Source organism: Talaromyces proteolyticus, assembly GCF_021365285.1.
Source record: "Talaromyces proteolyticus strain PMI_201 chromosome Unknown BGW36scaffold_4, whole genome shotgun sequence".
NCBI classification, from domain to species: domain Eukaryota; kingdom Fungi; phylum Ascomycota; class Eurotiomycetes; order Eurotiales; family Trichocomaceae; genus Talaromyces; species Talaromyces proteolyticus.
This window is the reverse complement of record NW_025764280.1, coordinates 1,883,618-1,899,957: the sequence shown is the minus strand read 5'-3', so window position 1 is coordinate 1,899,957 and position 16,340 is coordinate 1,883,618. Positions and strand designations below refer to the sequence as shown.

The window sequence follows — 16,340 nt, the reverse complement described above, 5'->3', positions numbered from 1 at the left end:
GCGTCGATATCCAGCAAAGATGACCAAGGTCACCGAGGCCGTCAAAGCAACGCTCGTGGGCAAGGAGGAGGAGCTCCAGTTGTCGCAACAGATAAAAGCCAATTTCGTACAGTTTGCGCAAAAGGACGAGACAACTGGAGAGCAGTATATGACAGAGGAGGATTTTGTTAATGCAATTGCTCCACGCAACCAAGACTACGTGAGTGTTGCAACGTGCATTTGTCTATGTCGTGCATGGCCATCGTATACTAACACTATTGAATAGCACAAAATTAGGCGCGATCAATACGGAATCCTCTTCCAGGTAGCCGATCGCCGAAAGACCGGCCGAATCAATCTCACAGACTGGGCAGCTTTTGAGAACTTGCTCGCTAAGCCCGATGCCGAATACGAAATCGCCTTCCGCTTATTCGACATAGACGGAACTGGCGCCGTCAAGTTCGACACCTTCAAGAAGCTATATGATCAGAATAAGGACAACGAGAGCATACCGTTTGATTGGAACTCAGAATGGGCGTCTCTGTACATTGGCAGGAAAAAGTCTCGCCATGATATGACATATCCACAGTTCGCCCAAATGTTGCGAGGTCTGCAAGGCGAGCGCATTCGCCAGGCATTCCACCTCTTTGACAAGGATGGCGATGGATACATTGCCCCAGAAGACTTCCAGCGAATTATTCTGGAGACTTCGAAGCACAAGCTATCGGATTACTTGCTAGAACATCTCCCTACTCTCTGCAACATTTCTACCGGAAGCAAGATTTCCTACGCCAATGTCCGCGCCTTCCAAAATATTATTCGCGAGATGGACATCATCGACGTGATCATTCGTGAGGCTACGAAGAAAAGCCCAGATGGGAAAATCACTCGGACCGAGTTTCTTAACGAGTCTGCTCGTATCACTCGTTTCTCACAATTTACACCTATGGAAGCAGATATTCTTTTCCACTTTGCAGGCTTGGATGCGCCTAGCGGAAGGCTTTCACTCAAAGACTTTGCTAAAGTCATCGACGCCTCGTGGCATATCTCTGATCGCTCCTTGGCTACACTGGCTGATGGTTCCGTCCAAGAAGTCGCCGAAAAGACGTCGTCAATTCTGCATAATATCCTCGAATCCGCGCACCACTTTGCCCTCGGAAGCATTGCAGGTGCCTTTGGAGCATTCATGGTGTACCCTATTGACTTGGTCAAAACACGCATGCAAAATCAGCGAAGCGGTCGCCCCGGTGAGAGACTATACAACAATTCTCTCGATTGTGCCAAGAAGGTGATTCGAAATGAAGGTGTCCTTGGGTTGTATTCCGGTGTTGTGCCCCAACTCATTGGGGTCGCTCCCGAGAAAGCTATCAAACTTACTGTTAATGACTTTGTCCGAGGCTATGCCACCGACAAGGAAACTGGTAAGATTAAAGTGCCTTGGGAAGTTTTTGCTGGTGGTAGTGCTGGTGCCTGTCAAGTTGTAAGTTGAGTAGTGTTCGCACCTCGGGAATTGTACTAAACTTATATCAAGGTTTTCACCAACCCCCTGGAAATCGTTAAAATTCGGCTTCAAGTCCAGGGTGAGCTTGCTAAGAATGTCGAGGGAACCCCGAAACGTTCTGCGATGTGGATTGTCAGAAACTTGGGTCTCATGGGATTATATAAGGGTGCTAGTGCTTGTCTTCTTCGTGATGGTAAGTGGAATTGAAGCCTAATCTGGGAATAAAACTAATTCGTGATTTTCAGTTCCTTTCTCTGCCATTTACTTCCCGACCTATGCACACTTGAAGTCTGACTTCTTCGGAGAATCGCCCTCAAAGAAACTGGGCGTCGTACAGCTGCTCACAGCTGGCGCTATCGCCGGTATGCCAGCTGCTTACCTTACAACTCCATGTGACGTGATCAAGACTCGCCTGCAAGTCGAAGCTCGTAAAGGAGAAACAAAGTATACATCTTTGCGTCACTGTGCTTCAACGATATGGAAGGAGGAAGGGTTGAAGGCTTTCTTCAAAGGCGGCCCTGCCCGTATTCTTCGTTCGTCACCGCAGTTCGGGTTTACACTAGCTGCATATGAAGTCCTTCAGAACATGCTACCTTTACCCGGATCAGCAGAAGAGGCTCCATCTCTTTCAACTGTGGAAACCTCGTCCGTGCCTTCGACTAGCGCCCCGCTACCATACTTGCGATCAAGGAATGCCCTGAAATTGATACTGGATTTGGATGAGAACTTTGGTCGCATCCGAATTCCTGATGCTACCTCACTCCCGAAAATATTCGGCCGGTCTCAGCAGTAGGCTCTGGTTGACTATCACCAAACGATTCTCTTGAGGAATCGGTAACGGTACCAAAAAGCACATTTTTCTTATTATGGTATCTCGCCGCGGTCCGTCATTGTAAATTCGTACTTCTCCACCCGTTACTCTTTTTACGAACTCATCTATTGGGTTTTCTTGCATTGGGTTTCTTTTTCTGAGTATGGGCAGACTTGAAAGTCTTTTTTGTTAGCGAGCGCATGCTGTATTAGTTGCGGGCTTTTCTTCGCACATAGATTGTGCGGTGCGTGTTGGAGCACTTCTTCTTCCTGGCTGTCATAGATAGATCGGCTTTGTCTTTGACTTCAGAGTCATGGTTTCTTTGATCCTCCTGTCGGGCTGTACAAAAAGTACGGTGTTTCAACTTCGGATAGAGTGGCTGCGATGCCCTATGAATATACTGCATTGCTTCTGTTAGGGTGGATAGAGATTATTAGAAACTTCCAGATGTCGATCGGAGAAAATATACATGTATATTCTTACAACTTTTCACCAAGAGGATTATACAACTATATACATGGAGACATGCATGGGTATCACATTTTAAAGTCGAAGCCGAAGCTGCTTCAGGGTATGAAGATTTCTAATAGAAGCGACCCTTTCCACCGATGTTTGACATAGCCCCTGTTTTTAAAATTGGCTCTTGAGGGCGACCTTTGTTGTGCTCTTTTACATTCTCAACAGACTTGTTCTCTTTACTTGTATTCCCGGCAGACTCGGGCGCTGAATCTTTGCGAGCCTTTTGATGCCAGATAGAATCTTCCTCTTCAATCTCTTTAAGCACTACGCAACCATCAGAAATATATCAGCATCGGATTTCAATACCAAGCCCGAACAAGACATAAGCCCATACTAACCTTCTTCCCACTCCCTCTCCTTCGACTCCTCCCCCGTCCCCAACAATTTCTCAACATCCACATTCTCCCCATTCTTCACCCTCTGAATAACTTCATTCAGCAACCGTATCTTGGCATCCGTTTTCCGATTGTAGTTCTCATAGTCTTTCCGCAGTAGCAGCATTTGAATAGCCTGAGAGCCGATGAGCAGGAATATCACGATGTAGAATGTCGCTGGGTTCCATTCCTGTGACGCCGATTTGGTTGATGATGGACTCGATGGTGCTCTAAAGCGGTCACGGATGAATCTTGGGATTATTGAGGTCCATAATGATGTCTGGGCGATCCGGGGTAGTGCGTCGGAGGCAGTGCTAGTAGTGGTAGAGCGAAATCGTCCGTGGGCTTGCGAGTGTGATAGTCCGATCTTGTAGGATGTTCGCCAGGGTGAAAGAGACGAGAGTGCATAGCCGGAGCGTCGGCTGGCTGATCTGAGGGGATTCATCATAACTAGCTGGTGCTTGGTGTGGTAGGATCACCATGCGTTAAAACAATCTATGATACTGGGCAAATTATCTGCTTTGCTGCGGAGACCTGGCGGCCTGAGGCCGATGTGAGGATCCAAAAAGCGACTAGCGCAGTGGCCTGCTTTGTCGGTTCCTTCCAGAACGGCGTGGTCGTCCCGGCAACGGCTCACCTGGGTAAAGCCAAGGTTCGGGGTAAAGCTAGTGTTCGCGATCTCCAAAATCACTAAAGTCACGACACATCAAATGCGATTCTTACTAATAACTTAGCAGGATATTGTCACTTCATGACACAACTTGCCTAACGAAGCGTAAGGATGGCGGTAAAAACATCATTGGCAGACTCCTGCCTCCCAGAGTCTGTCAAGGAAGCCGTCAAATCAACAACAACTTGCACAGCGTCAACAGTGGCCTCTCTACAATCGCTACTACGGTCCACCACAAAGCCTGCGTCGTCAGAAAAGGCTCGCTCGAACAGTAAATCAACAAAGGCCACTGCAAGCACAGTGACTCGCACAAAATCGACGCGGTCAGTGAATCCGAAAATTGCAGCGAAAGTCGCCGTTTTTCAACCTTCCGCTACCGATATTAAAGGCGACGAGGAGACACAACAGTTGTCCGTGCAAGACAGGTTGGTGCTTGCAACGGAGGTGTTTAATGCAGTCTCGAGGGCTTTATCAGATGCTTTACAGATCAGTGCGTCACAGCACAATGGCAAATCTCCCCTGAAACCCGCGTCGCCAAACCAGCAGATGGTCATCGCCCCAACAATAAAATTGAAAACGAGCAAAAGCTCATCGGGTACGAGTGAGCAATCGTCTGCCGATGGCTTGGTAGCAGCAGCGGAATGCGCGAGTTTAGCTCTTGCCAGTCTTCGAACACTAAAGAATGATAAAGCAGGAAGTGACGCCTATCCGAATCTACAACTTGAACAGGGAACTTGTGTACTTGCGGGAAGACTTATCGCGCTCGGATTGAACAATATGGCTTACAGAGAATTGAAAGCGCTGAAAAGGCGTCTACAAGAGTTTATACAATCAAGAGCAGGCAACAATTCGTCGAAGGCTTCGGTTTCTCGACCGGTTGAGGATACCTCTGTGACAGAAACTGCGGCCGATTTACTGCTGTTGGAGAACGTCGAGCATGCAGGACCAGTTCTCAGTGCTCTTGTTCCATTTCAGACAAATGTTTTGAAACTCGTTATCTCCGAGGCAAAAGTTTCAAATGTTGAAAAAGCGAGTAGTGCTCTTGCTATATCAAACCCGAGTAGTCCCGCCAAGATTATCTTGCAGTCTTTGGAAGCTAAAATCCTGGACAAAGATAAGGCCGCTTTGCAACTGGTTTCCTTGTCCAACACTATCTCATCTTTGGCAACTTTGTCACAGAAGTCGATTGCCGCGAATCCTGCTACGAAAAAATTTAACACACGTTCTCTTTCTACCCTCACGTTACAATTATTATCAATGGAGGTCCGTACTATGTCATGGGAGCTATCTGGTCACATCCCTGATCTCAAACGTGAATTTTGGGACCCATTGTTGCGCTTTCTGGAGACATTCTCGAATAACGGATCGAAAATTCAAAGGTCTGATTTTGTCTCAATATACAGGACAGTACAGCGCCTGCAATCGAAGGGCACGAATGACAGCATGTCCACAATAGCATTTCCATGGAAAATTGCTTCGGTTCTTGGTCGAATTGCCCAAGATGCCTCTTGTTTGGAGGAGGCCTTGAAACTCTTTTCCAATGCAATCGAATCCGCAGAGGTAGAACAACCCTTGGCAGTCAGCATAATTCAATGTCGAATTGCTTTTATACACCTGTGCCTTTGCCGAAACATCAAAGACTATTCTCCGAGTTTGGTAGCCAACTCTCTTGTGACTGCGGCTACAGGACTGAAATCGCCGAATAAAGGTAGTAGTCACGAGCTTGAAGAATTAGTGGTCGAGTCAGCCAAGCTTAAAAAACTAACAATGGCAAGCTTTGGAGACTCCTTCTCTTCTAATTCTAACCCCAAGGACGACATAGTCAACCCAACTGTCGAATTTTTACATGCATTCATCCGCTTCCTAAGGAGATATATTGGTCGTCAAGTGCAGGATAAGGATGATGAAACGTCCAAAATACAAGCCCAGGCGGTATTGTGTAGGTTAAAGAACATCATACTTTCCGCTGTGGATTCGTCTGTCGCATTGGGGAAAACAGCCGTGTTGCGTCAAATTCCGCCTTGGGAAACTGTACAGCCAGTCCTGTCAGACTCTCGAAGGTTATTGAGTAACCTCGAGAATCTTGACGAGCACTCCTTGGATGATGGCAATAGTTGGAAGGCATCGACAGTGAAGCTGTCCAATGTTTATTGGTCTCGTTACCTCAAGGAGAAAGAAGCAGGCCAAGGGTACAAGGAACTTATTCCACTGCTTGACCAGTCCGCCAATCTTCTACAAAACTGTCCAGTTGCCGAAAGAGTAGCCGGTTTTGCTGCTCTCAAATTTGAAAGACTTGCACATCTGTACCTGGAGGCAAGAATGGGCGCAAAATCTCTCTCATGTTTTCAAAGATCAATACAAGAACATATCGACTGCGGGGTACTTCAACAATACATGGCGTATCTCTCTGGAAAGCCTCCAGTTAACCCTCTGAATGATTCCCAAAGTCCCGGTTTCATCTTAGGCCGAGTTCTGTCCTCATATCTCAAAATGCAAATACGTCGACCAGATAATGACGAAAAATATGTTTTTGATAACAAAAGTTTGCCTTCTGAAGAGCGGGGAATTCTGCTTGAATGGCAGATAGCCATAATTACAGGCTCGCATGGCCTTGACTCTGACACCGATCATTTCCGGGAGCTATTCCAAATGCTCATCTCTGAACTTCTTTCGCTTTATTCCTTGGAAATTTATCCGATCCGCCGTTTACGTGTTATCCGATTCATACTCCGCTTTCTTCTTGACCATCCCAACTCAGCTGACAATGTGGTCACTGAGACTTTGACTAAAGGTGCTAGTTCAAACGTGTTCAAATCCAAAACTTCCGAAAAAGATGCCATGTTAGAACCATTTGTATTACATATTCAAAACTCTCTCAGGCTCGCCCTCTCTTTCTACGATGATGATATTGAGATAAACAGATTAGGAGATACCATCGCGTCCTGGACCTTTATGATGCGAAACTGCACGACCTGGGATACACTCAACTCTGTCGTTGATGATTGCGAGCATTGGATTGCACAGCTCAAGGCGGCCTCGGATTACTTCGATGCCCGTGGATTCTGGAAGCTCTACTTGGCGGCATCCGAGCTTCTCATCCACATTTTCGAACTTCAACCAGTCCCAGATGAGTCGTCCATGTTGCTAATCTTATCACGTTGCGCATTGCAGTATTGTCGCCGTGGAGATTGCAACTCTGCTCTCTACTTACTAGATCGTGCGAAAAAGTATGCCGATACTCACAGCGTTGACAATCAGTCCTCGGTGGCATATCAATTAGCACGAAGTGAATACTACCTAGAGATCGGCAATCCGGATCTCTCTGAAACAGCCTTATCTTCTGCCCAGCAGCTCTACCAAGATAGAGAGAATGGAACAGATGTTGGTGGAAACCGAAGTCATTCCAAAGTTGTGTGGGAACGCCTGGTTGTTGACGGAACTCTTTTGTTCTCCCGTATCGCTTACTATCGACAAAACCTAGAAGTCGCTTTGTACCATGCCAAGTTATCAGTCAGACTGAGTACCCGGATATGGGCTAAACTAGAACACCTGTCTGAAAAGAAAAGAGAATCGGGTCAGCTGACAAAAGAAATATCGGAGATGGATCTTGTCATCGACGGTGTAGCAAATATGGAAATTTCCTCGGCGTCTGCCTCTTCCGCATGCAGCTACAGAGAAGGGGCGGTTTATTGGAACCATGTGGCCTCACATAATGAATGTTTCCTAAACCTTATGCGTCTTTCTGCTTACAATGGATTGTTTCAAGACGCGATATACTATGGCGAACAAGCTCTGAAGGTCAACAAAGCGCTCGGTGCTCCTTTACGCTTAATCGCTTGTCAAGCTGAATTAGGGCTGGAGTGGATTCGGGGAAATCACCTGTCGGAAGCTAAGGAGGTTCTTAACGCCGCACCATATTCGTCTGAGAATCTTCTCAACAACCTGGAGGTCGTCAAACTGAAGATCAGTCTGGCGGCTTTAAGTAAAGGCCACGGAGAGCATAAAGAAGCTTTGCGACTTCTCGAAGAGGCCGGAGTATTGCTTGGTCGCGCTTCCGAGGTAAAGCCAGACTCATTATTTTCTGTCAAGCCTACCAACAGCAGTCTCGAGGACAAAATGGCAGACCTGAAAATTCGTCAAGCTTCTGTTTTGAAAGAAACCGAGCTCCTCCCAAATCGACGACCACGAAAAACGAGAGCGACCCCGAAATCCACTACTAAGGCGACAGAAGACGTCGTTCTTCCAAAGCCTGCAGTCCACTCGCAATCTATTATAGCTCTTAAAAACGAGATTTTCCGACAACAAGTTGTAAACTTGTTGGCCGTTCAAGACCTGGATCAAGCGTCCAAACTGCTTGAAAACCTCCGAGAATCCCCTTCCACGACAAGTCAGATATCAATTCAAATTGAAGAAATTGAACATTTACTCGCAGATGCCATGAGAAGTATCGCAACTCATGCTGTATATTGCGTTCTCCCTGAATCTACCTTATCCGTGCCATCAATCGAAGCTGTTATCGACGCTATGACTTCTCCAGCTAACAAACAAACTGCACCTGTGAAACGATCAAAATCAACGGCAAAGGAACCACGAGGTCGCGCTGCAAAGACTGCTAAGAAAGAAATTGATATTGGGAGCATTATGTCTCAGGCTAAGAGTGCTATAAGCGAGACCGTTAGAAAGGCCGTTGCGTCTGGATCAACGATGGAGGGACATGCTGCGTCGTGCCTCATGGGCCGTATTTCCATGCTTCTACATGCGACGAAACCGGGTGTTATAGACAAGGATATCCTGACTCCGGTGAACGCAAATGGTAAGCTCTCAAGCCAGGTCGAACACATTTCATTTACTAACCTATCAGAACTTGGACGCATTACCGCTTTCGATCGAGAACGTCTCGCCATCAGCCTTGATAAGAAACTCTCTGGCAATGTGGATTCAATGAATTGGCCGACCTCTACATGTTACGTTCTAGAAGAGAAGATGGACATTATCACAAATTTCTCGCGAGATTATGTCGATATCCTGCCCTGCGACTGGAACGTATTATCTATTTCATTGAACTCTGACCATACAGAATTCATTATCTCCAGAATGTCCCGTGACAGCACACCATTTCTTCTACGGCTTCCACTTAAGCGAAGTGACGAAGGAGATGAAAGTGAGGATGACTTCACATTTGACTGGGGTAAGAACGAGATGAAGGAGATCATCAAACTTGCCAATGCTAGTGCCCACGACGCCAAAACTCGGATAGACAGACAATCTAAGAAGGATTGGTGGACTACACGTGAATCTCTAGATCGTCGACTTGAGACACTTCTAGAGAACATCGAGAATGTCTGGTTAGGTGGTTTCCGGGGTATATTCGACCCGACTCCTCGAGACCCAGAAAGACTTTCCCGATTTGCTGCGTCATTTGAGACAATACTAGACAAGCATCTACCTTCGCGACGAAAGCAGGGCAGCCGAAAAGAGAAGATCAAAATCCATGAGAATGTACTTGGACTGTTTGTTGGACTCAAAGGGCTCGACAAACAAGAAAATCCCGAAGACTCCTTGATGGACTTGCTGTATTTCGTTGTCGACATTCTTCAATTCCAAGGTGAACGCAACGCGTACGATGAGATTGACTTTGACATGATGGTTGTTGATACGCTTGATGTATTGAACAGCTACAATAGTAGCGCATCCCAAGATATACAACATCCGAATCACACCATCCTAGTACTCGACAAGTCATTGCACTCTTTTCCTTGGGAATCTCTACCATGTCTGCAGGGATTACCTGTCTCACGCATGCCATCCTTGGAATGCCTTCGTGAAAGGATCGTTCAATTCAGAAGGGCCATGGGAGAGGAGTCGAGTCAAATTTTTCACATTGATCGTAACAATGGCACCTCCGTGCTCAACCCAAGTGGGGATTTGAAGACAACACAGAGCACATTTGAGAATACATTGTCAAATCTGAACGGCTGGTCCTCTATCACCGAACGCGAACCCACTGAAGCGGAGTTTAAGTCTGCACTAGAAAGCAAAAGCCTCTTTTTGTATTTTGGGCACGGAAGTGGAGCGCAGTACATTCGGGGACGCACAATAAAACGCCTCGACAAATGTGCGGTAGCCTTCCTCATGGGCTGCAGTAGTGGATGTCTCACAGAAACTGGAGAGCTGGAGCCATACGGCACACCAATGAACTATATGCAAGCTGGATCTCCTGCGCTTGTAGCAACTCTGTGGGACGTGACAGATAAAGATATCGATCGATTTGCCAAATGCGCATTCCAGAAATGGGGTTTAATTGGCCCAGATGAGTGCGAGAATGACCAAGAAATAACGAAACGGAAGGACTCTAGCAAGTCCAAGAAAAGCTCGAAGGGTAAAGAGCCAGCTCGAGCTGAGTCTAGTCTAGAAGGAAACTGTGCTCTCGATGAGGCCATCGCCATGTCTCGCAACTCGTGTCTATTGAAGTATTTGAACGGAGCTGCGCCGGTGATCTATGGTATTCCTATATATCTTAACAGATAAGCATTGGGGGTGTTGACTGGATGTATTTTTAGCGTTTTATTCTTTTTCTGTTTGCTGATACCCATGTTTATAAGCAAAATAGATGGTGCAGCTCATCTGTAGAATATGATAATGATATTATTTGATCATCCACCTGCATCAATACAATTAATTGAACATAGCTAGTGGCTGATAGCATGACCCCACAGTACATATGTAGTGATAGACACCGATTTCCTACTTGAGAAAAACTGCCCCTCACCCACTCCGAAGCCTTCCCCTCACTGGCTATATACATTGATGCCCCTCACGGCGAGAGCCCCCCCACCTATATATCCCTACCTCTGACGTCGTAGCTGCGAGCTTGAGCTTAACTAACACCTTTTTCTTTACTCATATACATCGCCCGCCTCCCAAGAAACACCTCACCGTCTGCATAAGACCATTATTGAAAATCAAACCACCATGGCAGTAACAACAAAAGCTACAATCGCCTCCTTTGGCGGTAAACTCCTCAAACTGAGCCACAACGCCACAACCACAAACTGCGAAATGAACTTCAATCTGTATCTCCCGCCACAAGCCATTGCGCACCCAGATAAAAAAGTTCCCTTGCTTATATACCTCTCTGGTTTGACCTGCACCGCGGAGAATTGCTCGGAGAAAGGGTTCTTCCAGCACGGTGCGAGTAAGAATGGCATTGCGGTACTGTATCCGGATACGAGTCCACGTAAGACCACCTACTTCTTTGATCATACTTGCATAGTAAATAGATTTTGTTGCTGATTACAATGAGGGGCTGTACAGGAGGTCTGAATATTGAGGGGGAAGACGATGCTTATGATTTCGGCAGTGGTGCTGGCTTCTACGTCGATGCCACCAAGGCACCGTACGACAAGGGCTACAATATGTACAGCTACGTAACGGAAGAACTTCCACAAACAGTCTTTGCGGCATTCAGGGAAATCGATTCTACCCGTGTCAGTATCACGGGTCATAGTATGGGTGGACACGGTGCTCTGACACTGGTAACATAGCTCCCTTTACTAATTGTTTTTCTAAAACGGAAAAAAAAAATCGTATTGTTGACTGTTTAAAAGTTCCTACGAAACCCAGGAAAATACAAATCCGTCAGCGCATTCGCGCCAATCACAAACCCGGTTAATTGTCCCTGGGGCCAGAAGGCATTCAAGGGCTACTTTGGCGAAGAGAATCAAGAGAAGTGGAAAGAACATGACGCTACGGAGCTGGTCAAGAAATGGAAGGGGCCGTTGAACGTGCTCATTGACGTGGTATGTACCATTGCCCTCTTTTCCAGGTCCGATATCCTTGGTAATTAACCAACCCTGCGTTTTTTTGTCCAGGGCACCGGCGACAATTTCTACAAACAAGGCCAACTGCTACCCGAAAACTTCGAGAAAGCAGCCAAAGAAGCCGGTGTGACCGGTGTGAATATCCGATATCAGCCGGATTACGATCATAGTTATTATACTATGGCGACGTTTTCGGACGATCATGTAGAACATGCCGCCAAGTATTTATTTGCATAGTGGGTGGCCTTTTTTTTCCAAATCCTGTTTCTCTGCTAAGATCATTCATTCATTTATTGTAAATAAAGGATATGGGGATTTTCGCGGTGACAAAATGAAGATAGCAGATAATAAAATTCATGTTCTGACCTCGCTTGAAGTGATGATAGAAAGGCGATACAATCATCGACGCGTGAGAATTGGAAAATGTGACCACTCGCGGATATATTTCTATTATTTTCGTCCTTTTGTCTATGTATTATAGGCAGGCCTTTAATTCCTAATACATAATATATTGTTTATTTTGTACGACTTGGTGATGATCTCAAGTGTATCTTGATATCGGAATTTCTGGGTTCTCTCTTTTAAACATTTCCTCGTAAACAATGTGCCAGTCGCTCTCGTAGTCATATTGAGACTTGTTTTGAAACATTATCAGCATGTAGATATTCAAACTCAATCGCCCTTTTTTGGTAAATGTATTCCAGCAATAGTCCCTCATTAGTTTGAGGACAATGTTACAATGTTAGTATGAGTAGTAGTGCGTGTATGAAAACGCCACGAATGCAAAAGTCGAAAATATGTATGATGAAAAAGCAAAATGAAGAATCACAAACCGCTCTTAGGGTGAGGTTTCAAATTTCTTCAAGGTATTGAGCGTGGGATATAATCAAGTAAAGAGGTCTTTCATGGATTATACAGAAAACGGCGAGTAAGAAAATGGGTATTATGAGCTGAACCGCTGAATAAAAGACTATAAAAATTAGCAATGTCTATCGGATGCAGGAATTAATCTCGCTTACCAGGAAAAATGCTCGGAACCCCTTTACATCCAACTGGGTCAAAGCATTGATATATTCTTCAACTAGCTCCGGTCCCATACCCACCCCAGGAAGCTCTTGGCCCCGAAGGTAATCCGTATACTCAGTGCCGGCCTTTGAGTAAATTGTCTGCTGTAATGCACCAGCTTCGCCCAATACTTGCCTCGCTTGTGCATCTTTAGGGTTGAAGCCACTAGAGCTTGGGAGAACCCAACACAGTGGCGAAAATCGAGTGAACATGAACTGATTGAATCCAGGTATCGCACCCTGAGATGCGGTGACACCATTTTGAGTTGTCTCAGATCCCCCCCAAGAGACTGCCATCTTTGATAGTACGCTGAATGCCATTTTCGCGGTTGTGAAGTCATCTACATCTCTAATGAAATGTTCAATGGTAGATATGACCGAGTCGAATATAGATTGATTGGCTACTACTATTAGCATATAGTAGATAAAGCTTTGCACGCAGAACAAAATACTCACATTGGCTAACAATGACAGAACCAAGGTCATTTTGCAAAAGGGCCAACAAGAAGCTAAGATACTCGCGTTTCAATTCCGCAAGTTGAATTTCGTCGTCTGTGCCTGTTGTTGTGTCCGTGATACCAGCAAAAACACGTTGGAGGAATGGTGTGAGGAGAGTATCCAGAATACTGTATATTTCAGTCTTAAAGCCGAAGATTATTTGATCCAGCAGTCGCAAAAATAGGGCCATTTCGTCTTTAGAAGATGTCTCTGTTAATAGCCCATCTATCCACCTAGGTAGTTGTGGGAGGAGTCTCAGGCCGACAATTCCAATGAGGCGAGAAAACGTAAACCTCGCAGCAGTTCTAACACTGAAAGATGTCTTGAGAGATTCAAGGGTAACCAGCGTGGCTTCGGCAACTCGATTGAAAGCCTCTGAAATTTCGTCTGTGGGTGGCTTTCCAGCGCTCGTGATTCCTGGGGTCCATTCCGAGAAGCCTCGAGCAAGTGTTCCAAGAGCCATGATATCATGATGTATCTGTAGTAAGGCCCGCTCATCTCCAGACTTAGCAGTGACCAGATGTCTTTCCATATCCACGAATAGAGGATTCATGACAGACTGCGCGTAAATGACCTGTTTATCCGCAGGGATACCTGGAGTGGAACACAGCGATCCAACGGCTTCAAAAAGGTATAATTGGTTCGAGAAAATGGCATCGTATGTTAATTCATGGCCTGATGAAGACATGTCATCCCTATCGTCATTTTCGGACGGCAGCTCTGCTTGAACGACTAGCAGGTCGCTTAAAGCCTCGATTACCGTCTGGGCGACATTTCCGATGTGAGAACGGACACTCTTTACCAAACGGAAGAAGAGGTACCAAGACCGAGTTCTCACTCGTTTAATAGAGTGATGTGCAAATTGGAGAAAGCTTTCCAGAACACCGGGGATGAGATGTGCGTGATGTTCGAAGAAAGTGCTGTACCGTACACAGTTTTCCATAAATTGTAGCTGAGTCACAGGATGAGTGAAGTATCTGATGTCTTGAGAAAGAAGTTAGCTTGGAAATGAGCAAAAATGATAATATAATTACCAGACTCAACCATCAGTTTCATCATTTCAACGAGTCTCTCCGCTGCGGGGCTGTTAGGTTTATTCTTATTGTAGAGTCCGCCAACCTTGACAGCAAGATCGCCGATCAAATACATCTCTTGCAAAGCCAAATCAAGATCACGCCAATCCAGCTGGCCGCCTGATTGACGAAGGTCTTCAAATGTCTTCCCAACCACCTCGGAAAGAGCATTGATATAGAGTTCCTCGTGAGCAGCGGCAATGTTTTGCTGTAGGACATTCAGTCTCTTGCGCAGCTCTTGGAACTCGGCCTCTTCCGTCTGTTCATCTTCATCGCCCCATGATGAAGTTTCGTCGTATCGCATTTTTGCAATGGTAGCTTTTAGAATAGGGAGCAACATGGGAGCATGTTGCTCTCTCATTCCAAGGCTTTGCTTGGAGACCTTTCTAACGTGAGACAAAAGGTCCATGACGCATGGGATGATTGTTGAACAAATTTCATCATAGTCATCCGAAAAAAATCGAAGAACATGGATCAAGAAAATTTTGAGCAAATTGGTCGCCTTTTCCTTCGTTGCAACGTCGATTGTGTCGTTATCCATTGCACGAACAATATCGAGAACAACAATATTAACAAGTTTCGCAACGGTTTCGGCAAGATCGGTGTCATATTTGGAAGTAAATCGATTTCCACGGAGCGGTTCGCTATTGGAGAGCTGAGTGACGATACCATCGAGGTTGAGAAATATGATCATGTCGATTTTGTCCTCTGGTTTCATCTTCTTGCCCACAATCTCTGTAAACACATCGATAGCTGCATCCCTCAGTTTATCCTCGCCGTCCCGAAGATCAGACTTTTGAGCACGAGATAGTTGTTGAAAGAGAAGATCGAGCATTGTCTGATTAACGATGAGGCCGATGTCGATCCAGCTGACCCAGCTACCGATGGCTTTCAGGGACATTTCAACAATCTGGTCGTTGCCGTCTTGCCATTGAGACAGAAACTCCTGCCAGGAGGTAACTATTTTTTGCATGTCCCTTTGACGAATGAGATCCTTCAAAGCGTTTGCCTTTTCTTGTTCCACGCGTGATCGTGAAACTAGCACATCGCCTATTTCGTCATGAATAGAGTTGGTGACTCGGAGGTAGAATATTATTCCAAGCGAGTTGTCCCGAAGATTTGCGGCCGGATTACTGGTCGTCAGACTGAGGAGGTCGTCGAAGAAGCTTTCCCAGCCATTGCCGTAAAGTGCAGAAAACAAATAGGTAACGGTCTGGGCGATTTTGTTCTGAATGGCGGGACCATCTGATGCTGCACCTTGACTTCCGTAGACCTGCCGCAAGTACTCCATCAACCCATCCTTGATATACTGCAAGCCTTGGAGATCAATAATCCCCGCCTGGGCGGCACTGTTGACAACTTCCAATGCGACATGACGAACAATCTCCGAGTGTCGCGGTGTTTTGGTGAAGATTGCCAGACAGACCTGCCATCCCGAGGGGTCGGAGCGGAGCTGGTTCAGGTATTCGAAGGCTTGTGTTTTCAAAGATTGGTCCGAGGTAGGGTTGGAGGCGATCTCGATGGCATTTGCTACCTGTGAGTAGAAGAGACAGACCGCATTAGTAGGGGCGTACAAGAAGCGACTTGCGGTGCGGCGATGGAGGGGGCGGGGCAGATAACGGGCATGCCGTCACCGATCAGAAATTACCTGTTCTTCCATCGTGAGCTGCCCCGGCGAGTCGCGGAGACTCTCGAGGACAAGAGATGCAACGAGTTGTGCCTATATGGGGGCAGGGGGTGGCGTGCGAAGGACCAGAGTGCTCGACACATCGACGGGGAAGGTCACGGATCGAGTTTACAAGGCGGCCATAATTTGCGGCGATAACGGAGGAGGGCGATTGGAATAATCTGCAAGACGGTCAGTTTCTGCAGGGTGGCAGAGAGCGAGCTTGCTCACATTGAGGCGGCACTGCAATGGATAATACACAAAGCTGAATGCGAGAGGGCTGGTCTTGTGGCAAGCTCTGCGGTGTGCAGCATTTAATATTGTCGGTTGTTTTGTGGAAGCGGGAAAGTGGAACGCCCAGGCAG

The 16,340-nt window shown here is 46.3% G+C and overlaps 5 protein-coding genes across 5 annotated transcripts; 3 read left to right on the top strand and 2 right to left on the bottom strand.

Annotated features, from left to right (window-relative positions):
* Positions 1 to 19: 19 nt before the first annotated feature.
* On the top strand, positions 20 to 2,273 carry BGW36DRAFT_357417 (putative mitochondrial carrier protein; the record flags this gene model as incomplete). The annotated part of the gene is made up of 4 exons (XM_046213872.1): positions 20 to 199; positions 266 to 1,459; positions 1,511 to 1,673; positions 1,726 to 2,273. The coding sequence occupies 4 exons, from the start codon at positions 20 to 22 to the stop codon at positions 2,271 to 2,273; spliced, it is 2,085 nt and encodes a 694-aa protein (XP_046074475.1).
* Positions 2,274 to 2,768: 495 nt separating this feature from the next.
* On the bottom strand, positions 2,769 to 3,729 carry BGW36DRAFT_135409 (uncharacterized protein). Its single transcript, XM_046209394.1, has 2 exons — positions 3,149 to 3,729; positions 2,769 to 3,065 (listed from the first exon to the last, which is right to left on the bottom strand). Exons 1-2 carry the CDS (start codon positions 3,630 to 3,632, stop codon positions 2,875 to 2,877), a joined length of 675 nt encoding a protein of 224 aa, XP_046074474.1. The 5' UTR covers positions 3,633 to 3,729; the 3' UTR covers positions 2,769 to 2,874.
* Positions 3,730 to 3,881: 152 nt separating this feature from the next.
* On the top strand, positions 3,882 to 10,507 carry BGW36DRAFT_316951 (putative separin). Its single transcript, XM_046212569.1, has 2 exons — positions 3,882 to 8,667; positions 8,716 to 10,507. The coding sequence occupies exons 1-2, from the start codon at positions 3,966 to 3,968 to the stop codon at positions 10,380 to 10,382; spliced, it is 6,369 nt and encodes a 2,122-aa protein (XP_046074473.1). The 5' UTR covers positions 3,882 to 3,965; the 3' UTR covers positions 10,383 to 10,507.
* A 319-nt stretch (positions 10,508 to 10,826) lies between these two features.
* On the top strand, positions 10,827 to 11,911 carry BGW36DRAFT_395789 (putative esterase; the record flags this gene model as incomplete). The annotated part of the gene is made up of 4 exons (XM_046218084.1): positions 10,827 to 11,091; positions 11,169 to 11,389; positions 11,462 to 11,653; positions 11,726 to 11,911. The coding sequence occupies 4 exons, from the start codon at positions 10,827 to 10,829 to the stop codon at positions 11,909 to 11,911; spliced, it is 864 nt and encodes a 287-aa protein (XP_046074472.1).
* A 593-nt stretch (positions 11,912 to 12,504) lies between these two features.
* BGW36DRAFT_135318 (putative tRNA exportin) lies at positions 12,505 to 16,294 on the bottom strand. Its single transcript, XM_046209393.1, has 6 exons — positions 16,207 to 16,294; positions 15,958 to 16,157; positions 14,271 to 15,843; positions 13,195 to 14,220; positions 12,694 to 13,139; positions 12,505 to 12,644 (listed from the first exon to the last, which is right to left on the bottom strand). The coding sequence occupies exons 2-6, from the start codon at positions 15,967 to 15,969 to the stop codon at positions 12,618 to 12,620; spliced, it is 3,084 nt and encodes a 1,027-aa protein (XP_046074471.1). The 5' UTR covers positions 15,970 to 16,157; positions 16,207 to 16,294; the 3' UTR covers positions 12,505 to 12,617.
* Positions 16,295 to 16,340: the final 46 nt, after the last annotated feature.

Coding starts and splice junctions, on each gene's coding strand:
- BGW36DRAFT_135409 (XM_046209394.1), bottom strand. CDS start 3,632: ATGATGAATCCCCTCAGATCAGCCAGCCGACGCTCCGGCTATGCACTC. Junction 3,066..3,148: donor GGAGAGGGAGTGGGAAGAAG/GTTAGTATGGGC, acceptor TAGTGCTTAAAG/AGATTGAAGAGGAAGATTCT.
- BGW36DRAFT_316951 (XM_046212569.1), top strand. CDS start 3,966: ATGGCGGTAAAAACATCATTGGCAGACTCCTGCCTCCCAGAGTCTGTC. Junction 8,668..8,715: donor GACTCCGGTGAACGCAAATG/GTAAGCTCTCAA, acceptor CTAACCTATCAG/AACTTGGACGCATTACCGCT.
- BGW36DRAFT_135318 (XM_046209393.1), bottom strand. Junction 13,140..13,194: donor TTCTGTCATTGTTAGCCAAT/GTGAGTATTTTG, acceptor TAATAGTAGTAG/CCAATCAATCTATATTCGAC. Junction 12,645..12,693: donor GGTTCCGAGCATTTTTCCTG/GTAAGCGAGATT, acceptor TAATTTTTATAG/TCTTTTATTCAGCGGTTCAG.